Genomic DNA, 9,386 nt, shown 5'->3' with positions numbered 1-9,386 from the left:
GAGGATTCAGTATGGAATTCAGAAACTTCGCCGATTATTAAGTGGTGCTATTAATGGTGAACTTTAATTTCTATATTGAGTACTTTTTACATAATGAAATTCACGTGATTAAAAAAAAAAAGTAAAATAAATTATGTGGTTCAGTTAGCGTTATTCACATTTAATTGATTCATTATCAGCAACTACCTAATGTCCTTTTCTCAATGCAATTCCCTAAGTATCTAATTAGTACTTATTTAATGTAATGAAAGTCGCAATATTTGCACTGATATTATAGAGCAATGGAAACGAACTGGTTTTAGTTTCAATCACCGGGAGCACAAGGTAGTTCGTTAACCTTCTTCACAAGACTGTTGAACTTTTCTTTGCGACAATCTGATAGTGGCGTCCTCTTTTGTCAGTAAGTTACAGGAAGTTGGGCGCAATCATTAGGAAAAGATGTGACAAACGTTAAGCTCAGAAATGGCAGGGTGATAATGGAAGTATTAATGCTTTGGTGTGTGCACAGAACAAAATTCAGACGGAAATCTTGGCTTGCCTGTATTATTATTGGGTTTATTGCTATTGTAAATGTTCAAATATGTATAAAACAAGCTTCATCATCATCAGTATTATGCAACGAAATCCAGTGTGCTCATGGCATCTGTAAAGAAGGTCGCTGCTTATGTGAACAGGGCTGGCAGGGCAGTGGATGTCATCGCTGTGGTGGACGGGTCAGGTAATATCGGCAAATATCTACTCTTGCTCTAAAGTGTCAAATACAATTTGAAGAGTTAAAATTATAAATAATTATGGGCACTTCTATTTTAAATGCGCTTGATATTTTGGGCCCAGGAAGTTAGACTGCAGAAAGTATAATCGACTGTTTCTAAACATTTTTTGTTTGTGAAAGAGGATATGGTATAATGAATTCATTAGAGAGGCTCGGAACCGTTCGTAAAAATGCCAATTTAAAAATTAAATTTTAGTGCAGTTTTCTGAAAAATGTAGCTATGGTTAAATTAAAAAAGTTTCGTAAACTTCATAAGTTTAGTAATGTACGCCGTGCATACATTCCACTGGAGTTTTGGGGGAGTGGTGCCCCATATGGGGTTTAGTAAAATAAAAGTAAATTTGCTTTTCAGTAATAATATTATAATCTATTTTAATAATATTTATATTAATTATTTATTAACGAATATTTTGCGTACTATAAAATAAAATGCTTGCAATTAGTTATACTGCATCACTTTTCCCTCGCTTCGTCAGGATTCCTTCACAACATCCGAATCACTTATTATTATTAGCCATATGGTGCAAGGACGCCTGAGGCTTATGCTGCAGCGGCCAAAACAAAAATTTTCCTATTACCCTGAGTGAGAGAGAGAGAGAGAGAGAAAAGAATGATGATATCCAGCTCAGGACCCTGGGTGTGCCAAGCCCATACTCCCAGATGTGAGCCCCTGGGATTATGTCCAAAGCAGCCTCCTGATTTTCACAGTTTTTGCAATTTTAATTCCTTCCCACCTGTATGAAAAAGTTTAATTGTTTTGGTTAATAATAAATGAATAAATAATATGTTATTTATTTATTTTTTTGTCAATAACTGCGTAGTAGTTTTGGTATGTTTGCATCATATGATATGACTCAGTTGAATGTAACAAAACCATTTTCCAAAGTGATTTTGGCAGCCAAGTGGTATATGGAAGTAAAATCCCCCCCCCCTCCCCATGTCATTTTTGAACCCTAGTTCAAAATATAAAATGCGATCTTTGCCTTTTCCAATTTTAAGCCATTGAATAATTAAGACTGTGTCAGATAATACACAATTGCTGTTGCCATGGTTTTCAAAAATTTTGTTTTATTGTTTTGCATGTATCCAGATTGCAATTGGAGGTGGCTATTGCATCCTCATTGAGCTTGAATTGAATGATTTGCAGTGGATTGCTGATGCAAGACATTTAGTAATACAAATGGGTTAACCACAAATATATAGTATATTGTTAACAGAATTACTTAAAAAAATACAAACACTAAAATCAAAATTCATACCCATTACCAGCATTCAGTTTCAGTTATGGTGAGACATTCTGTTTTCACTTAAAATTGAATGCTAGGTTTTTGTACTATGGCTTGAGCTTATGTTCAACATCAGGACAAATACCATTATTCATGGTTCTGCCCAAGTTGCTAATATCTTTAAATTGTATAGCATCACCTTAATAGGTAAATCCACAGTTCAACATACATTCTCTAATAGAGAACGTATGTTCTCTATTAGAGAATGTATATGTTCTCTTTCACACAATATGTGGAAATTCACAGTTTCACATATTATGTGAAACTGAATTTTGATTCTCATCACTTCCCAGATGATGAGAAGCTAAGTAGATGTTGAAGCAGCTGTCCTGGCAGTGGCTCAGATTTTTAAATGTATAGTGGATTTGCCCATTCATGTGATGCTATACAATATAAAAAGATAGTAGCAACTTAGACAGAACTGTAGATAATGATATTTGTCTTTAAGTTGGGTATAAGCACTGAGGACTCTGTACTTGATCCTTGGTGAGAGCAAAATGTCTCTCCATGATTGTAATCGAAAGCAGGTAACACACGTGTGAATTTTGATTTTTCAACTACTACATAAAAATACCACTACAATTTCTATAATATAACACAACACTTTTAAATCATGTGTGATGGGTTAAGATTTTTATTGAAATGTTACTATATAGTCATCCATAATAATAAAAAAATCTTAATATAATTCAGCTATGTTTTGACTCGTGTCAAATCATATGGAGGGTTAAACATAGCAAAAGTATAGCAAAACTTAAGTTATTACAACACTGAGATTTGCACTACTAGAATAGAGCAAAAACTAGTAAAATGAAGTCCAGAAATTTTGACTGGAAAAATTAAAAAGTTACATATTAAATGGCATCAGGTAACCAAAATCAGTGAGGTTAATAAATTAATAAAACAGATGAATAGTGTAAGTCAATGGAAAGCTTACCTTGGAAGTGCTGAATTGGATAACAAACAAAAGTGAAATAGACAGGGAGTTCAGATGGCAGTTATATGCTAATTCAGAGAAGTTACATGGCAACAGCTGATTACTGAAGAAGGAAGGAAAACTGAAAGTGCTGGACCTAGGATAAGACTGGCTGAAGTAGAGTGCATTGGAAGCTAGAGTAGTAATGATTGGAGCAAGTTGAAATGTAATGAAATAGCAAAAGATTAAAATAATTAGAACATACCAAATGAAGAAAGATTGTACATAAAGGTTGACTTAAAATTAATGTAAAATTGCAAGAAATATAAATAATATCAGAATAGACATAATGAAAGGATGAAGATAAACAATAAGAAATGGAAGTAGATATCCCACAAATTGTAAAGATTGTCTATCAGATGCATGGAATTTCAAACCACAACTTGTTCAAAGGATGAGTACAACACCTCATGTAATTTATAAAATAAGAACTCAGTTAAGAAATCAAGTACACATAAATTGGAATGAACTTGAAGGATGTTATAAGGTAGATTAAACAGATGGATACTGCTAAGTAAATAGGAATAAAATGAAGTTATTTGTTGCTAGAGAAGTGAAGTGAAAACTGGATATTAATAACAAAGCTTAACTTTGTATTTAATATGCAATGTAAAGGATGTTTAGCCTGTGATGATTCTGTTTTTACCATGCAGGTTATGTTTTTTGATCAACCAGTAGATCTCCAAGACTTTACTATAGAAAAGTTGATATGGTTATCTTTTCTTGTTAAGAGTAGAGGCCCTGGGGCACTGCATGAGAAAAGCCTTCTTGAGTGTTCTTTTGGTGTAAACATAAACATGTTTATACCAGAATGACCCTCCATGTGGGACATGGAGGGTCAAGAGTATTACTCCCTCTAGTTGCCTCCCAAACATGCTGATGTAGAAAACAATCATCCAATAAATCCAGAAAAGCCTTGCTAGTGTGTGAGTGACCAACCCACAAATTCCAGTCAATATCTGGGAAATTAAATTCCCCCATTATAAGATTCTCTGATTTACTGGCCCACTCTATTTCCCTGTACAGTTTCTTATTAAACTCATCAGAGTCATTAGTCCTATAGCACACTCCTACTCTCAATTTTGATCTCCCAATGCTTATGTCACACCAAACTGACTCGACACTGCACTGTCCAGCGATGTCGACTGGCTTCACTTCCTTGGATTTTATGTATTTCTTAACTAATAGCATAACCCCTCCTCCCTTCCTATCCTGTCTATCCTTTCTGTACACATTGTACTCTCCAAATTGCAGTTCTGCATTCCTTATATCTGTGTGACACCACGTCTCTGATATCCCAAGAATATCTGCCTTTGATGTTTTGAGCTATACCTCAAATTCATCAAATTTATTTACAAACTCCTAGCATTGGTGTACATGGAAGTATACCTGCACCTGTTCCTATTCTTAGCTACTCTAACACAATCCACGTGTTTACTTGTACCGCAATGACTCCCAGCAGTCTCTGAAATATCCTGAATCTTGTTTTCCAGGCTGCTGCTCATTCCAATTGAAGCAGTGCAAGAATCACTTTCATCTCTGCCATTGGATACTGTTAATCTATTAGTCCTTATATCCCCCCAAGCTAGCAGTTTTCTGACCCACCTAACACTGCCTCGAGAGCATCAGGAAATAATCTTGCACCTTTTCTATTTAAGTGTATCCCATCCCTGTAGAAGCAGTCTCTCCTGTAAACAGCATAACACCTCCTCCCTTCCTATCCTGGCTATCCTTTCTGTACACATTGTACTCCTCAAATTCAAATTAGCATTAGTAGAGGCATATGATGCAAGAAAGCAAGCTTATTCAGCATCAGCCAAAAAAAAAAAAAAAAAAAAAAAAACACACCACTCCCATTTCACCCCTCCGTTCGCTCGAAATACCTGTCCAGTTGAGCCTTAAATTTGTTTAGGCTATCAACTTCAACAACAAGTGATGGAAGTCGGTTCCACCAACCAACCGCCCGCTGGCCAAAGGCAAATTTCCGCACATCTATCCGACATCCGTCCTTCCTCAATTTGAATTTATGCCCTCTGAGCTGATTATTCTGAGCAAGATGAAGAATCCCATTGGCATTGAGCATGCTCAAACCATTCAAAGCCTTATATACCTCTATCAGATCACCTCGCCGGTGCCTAGTCTCCAGACTCTGTAATTTGCAAAACTTAAGCCTTTCTTCGTAAGAGCAACCCTTTGTTCCATTCACTAATCTTGTTGCCCTTCTCTGTACCCGTTCCAGCAGCTCTACATCCTTCTTGAAATGAGGCCTCCACACCCGTATACAGTACTCAAGATGTGGCCTAACCATTGCCTTATACAAGGGAATAATCACCTCCTTATCCCTGCTAGAAAAATTCCTGTATATCATTGACAAGACACCATGAGCTACTCTTGCAGCTCGTCTGCACTGCTCAGAGAACTTCATATCTGCCTGCACAATTACCCCCAGGTCCTTTTCATTCTCCACCACTGTCAGTGTAGTACCGCAGAGTTGATACATTGCTCTGGGGTTACTGTTTCCCATATGTAGTACTTTACATCTGTCAATGTTAAACTTCATTTGCCACCTCTCAGCCCATGTGTTCAACCTTTCCAGATCCTGTTGCAGCAGCATAGCGTCAGTGGTGTCCTTAACAACCCTGCCAACCTTTGTATCATCTGCAAACTTGGACATTAACCTTGATATCCCATCATCAATATCATTCATAAACACTGAAAACAACAACAGACCCAACACTGAACCCTGAGGAACTCCACTAATAACATTACTCCACGTTGAGCAGTGGCCATTGATTACCACTCTCTGTCTTCTGCCACTCAACCATCCCCTTATCCATAGCAGCAATTTGCCTCCAATGCCACACTGCTCCAATTTGTGCAGCAGTCTTCCATGTGCAACAGTATCAAAAGCCTTTCTAAGATCCAAATATATAATATCAAAGTTATTCCCTGCATCCAGTTCTTTTGTGACTACGTCATAGTATCCAATCAAATTGGTCAGGCAAGACCTGCCCTTAACAAAACCATGCTGCGTCTGAGCTATAACTGAATTCATATCTAGATGATCCTGCAGTGCTTCTTTAACCAGTGCCTCCATTAATTTACCTGGAACAGAAGTTAAACTAACAGGTCTATAATTACTTGTGTCAGCCTTTGATCCTCCTTTGTGAATTGGGGTGACATTTGCACATCTCCAGACTGTGGGTACCTCCCCTGAGTCCAAAGAAGCTCTCATAATTATGGCTAGGGGTTTGCTTACTTCCTTTGCTGCCTCCTTTAATATAACTGGATAGATCCCATCCACCCCAGGTGCCTTTTCTATGTTTATCCTCAACAATCTCTCCTCCACTTTCCTCTCAGTTATTACAAAATCATCCAGCTCACTGCCAATGTTTACTTTACCTACATCATTCTCCTTCCTGAATAACTCCTCATGCGTGAATGTAGATGCAAAATACTCGTTTAGATTGTTAGCCACCTGAGCAGGATCCTCAACTGTTGAATCATCAATATCCAGTGGACCAATCTGATTCATCCCTTTCCTTCTTGAGTTTAAATAGGTAAAGAACTCTTTTCTGTTTTTCTTTGCATCCTTTGCCAAGGATTTTTCGTAGTCTGCCTTTGCCTGCCTAATCTCCTTTGTGACTTGGTTACAGACCAACTTATATCTATCATAAGCTTCCATGTCACCCATTAATTTGTATGTATCCCATGCATTTTTCTTCTCTGCCACATGTCTCATTAGTTCATCTGACAACCATTTAGGCCTATACCTTGAACAATATTTCTTAGTTGGTATGTAAAGCCTGGTAGCCTCCAAGATTAGTTCCTTGAATGCTTCCCATTTTGAGTTTACTGTTGGTAACATCATCAGTTGGTCCCACTGTATAGAATTTAAATACTGCCTCAGACCATCATAGTCGCCTTTACGAAAACAAAAACCCTTCCCTTTGCCTCTGATGGTAGTTACCTCCTTGAGTAAATCCCACTTCAACACACTGTGATCACTGCCACCTAGTGGTTCATTTATCTGCAGATTCTTAATGCATGAAGAATCACTACTGATAATCAGATCGAGAGTATTGCTCCCTCTTGTTGCCTCACGAACATGCTGATGTAGAAAACAATCATCCAATAAATCCACATAAGCCTTGCTAGTGTGCGAGTGACTAACCATTCTGTAGCATATGCAGTAGTAGTGGCATATGATGCACGAAAGAAAGCTTATAAAGCATCAGCAAAAAAAACTCACAGAACCACTCCATCGTCTCTAATAATTTGTCTAGTTCTTCCTTGAATTTATTCAGACTACCCACTACTACAACAAAAGTTGAAAGTTTGCTCCAATAGTCAACCACCCGCTTGCATTAAGCAAACCTGTGCACATTTCTCCTGCAACCATCCTTCATCAGTTTGAATTTATGCCCCCTTGTGTGTAGTCTGAGGAAGAATACCATGAGTAACTAGTTCAGTCCAGTCAAATCCTTAAACACCTAATCAGATCTCCATTCAGGTGCCTCTCTCTCCAGCACAGCAATTTGCCGAACTGAAGCCTTTCTTGGTAAGAACACCCTTTTGTTCCTTTTACCAATTTTGTTTTTTCTTTGCACTCATTCCAGCAGATCTACACCTCACCTAAAATGAGGCCTCCAGACCAGTACGCCTTACTCAGGATGTCACTCAACCATTACTTTGTACAATGGGATAATCACCTCCTTATCCCTGCTAGCAAAGTTCCTGTATGTCATTGGCAAAACACCATGATGTGTCCTGGCAATCTTTCGCATTGCTCAGAGAACTTCATATCTGATGCACAACTTACCCCCAGATCTTTTTCATTTTACACTATCCTGAATGGAATATCTGGAATTACTGCATGTGCATTTCCTTGTATTTGTTAATGTTCAACTTCAACTGTCATTTTTTAGCCCATCTGCCTAGTTTTATTACCTCTTGTTACAGTAGCTTACCCGGATTACTGGTATTAACCATCCAGCCAACTTTTGTATCATCTGAAAATGTAGACATTAAGCCTGATATAGCTTCATTATTATCATTAATAAATATAGAAAACAATGGGCCCCAGCACTAACCCATGGGAGACTCCATAATAACATTAGTCCATGAAGAGCAGTGTCCATTAATAACTACTCTGTCTTCTCCCACTCAGCCATCCCTTTCTCCAAAACCTGACTTGCCCTTAATGCCATACTGCTCCAATTTGTATAGCAGTCTTTTATGAGCAACAGTATCAAAAGCTTTCCTGAAATCCAAGTTGAAATCAAAATTTTATATTTTTTGCATCCAGTTCCTTTGTTACTGCACCCTAATATCCAATCAGATTGGTAAGACAAGATTGCCTCTTAACAAATCCATGCATTGAATGCAGTATAATTGCATTCCTGTCTAGATGTTTCCTCATTACTTCTTTCACCAGAGGCTTCATTTTTTCTCCCCAGGCAGGGCCATGCTGAGGGTGAGGCAAACCAGGCCCTTGCTTCAGGTTAAAAACTGAAAGGGGCACCCAAAGAAAGATTAAATAATTGCCGTCATTAACAGTAGGGCGCAATTTTTCATTTTTTCTTCAGGTTTCTAAAATGGCTCATCACGGCCCTGCCCCCAGCAACAGAGTTTAAAGTAACAGGTCTGTTATTACTCATGTCACTTTCTGATAATCTTTTGTGAATTGGGGATATATTTGCACATCTGTAGTCTGTAGGTACATTCCCTGAATCCAAAGAATCTCTCATAATTATGGCAAAGGGTTTGCTTATCTCCTTTACTGCCTCTATTGATATAATTGGATAGATCCTGTTCATCCCTAGTGCCTTTTTCATGTTAAGCTTCAACAATTTCTCTTCCACCTTCCTCTCAGTTATCACCAAATCATTTAGCTCCATGTTACAGTTTTATAAATGCCTTTCCAAAAAAATTTCTTGCAGGTGATACAAAGGTTGGCAGGGTTGTTAACCAGAGTAAAATCCTTGGCAAAGAATGCAAAGAAAAACAGCAAAGAGTTCTCTACTTATGTAAACTCTAGAAGGAAAGGGATGAATCAGATTGGACCACTTAACAGATGGGTTGACAATTGATGATCATGCTTAGGTATCTGATAAACTGAATGAGTATTTTGCATCTACACTCACACATGAGGAGTTATTCAATGAGGGGAATGCCAGAAGTATTAGCATTAGCATTAGTAGAGGCATTTGATGCAAGAAAGCAAGCTTATGCAGCATCAGCCAAAAAAAAAAAACCCACTTCCACTTCACCCCTCTGTTCGTTCAAAATACCTGTCCAGCTGAGCCTTAAACTTATTTAGGCTATCAACCTCCACCACAAGGGATGGCAG

At 37.9% G+C, this 9,386-nt stretch overlaps 1 protein-coding gene across 1 annotated transcript in view; it reads left to right on the top strand.

Annotated features, from left to right (window-relative positions):
* Positions 1–476: 476 nt before the first annotated feature.
* LOC150085636 (attractin-like protein 1) overlaps positions 477–9,386 on the top strand; it is a 585,126-nt gene continuing 576,216 nt past the window's right edge. The window contains exon 1 of the mRNA XM_090374629.1: positions 477–718. Coding sequence (XP_090230755.1) covers positions 477–718 — 242 coding nt within the window. The remainder of the gene's footprint in view (positions 719–9,386) is intronic.

Source organism: Mastigoproctus giganteus, chromosome 5, assembly GCF_048544385.1.
Source record: "Mastigoproctus giganteus isolate SK-2022 chromosome 5, ASM4854438v1, whole genome shotgun sequence".
NCBI classification, from domain to species: domain Eukaryota; kingdom Metazoa; phylum Arthropoda; class Arachnida; order Uropygi; family Thelyphonidae; genus Mastigoproctus; species Mastigoproctus giganteus.
Note: the sequence above shows the minus strand (reverse complement) of the source record. Positions and strands in the feature narration are given on the sequence as shown.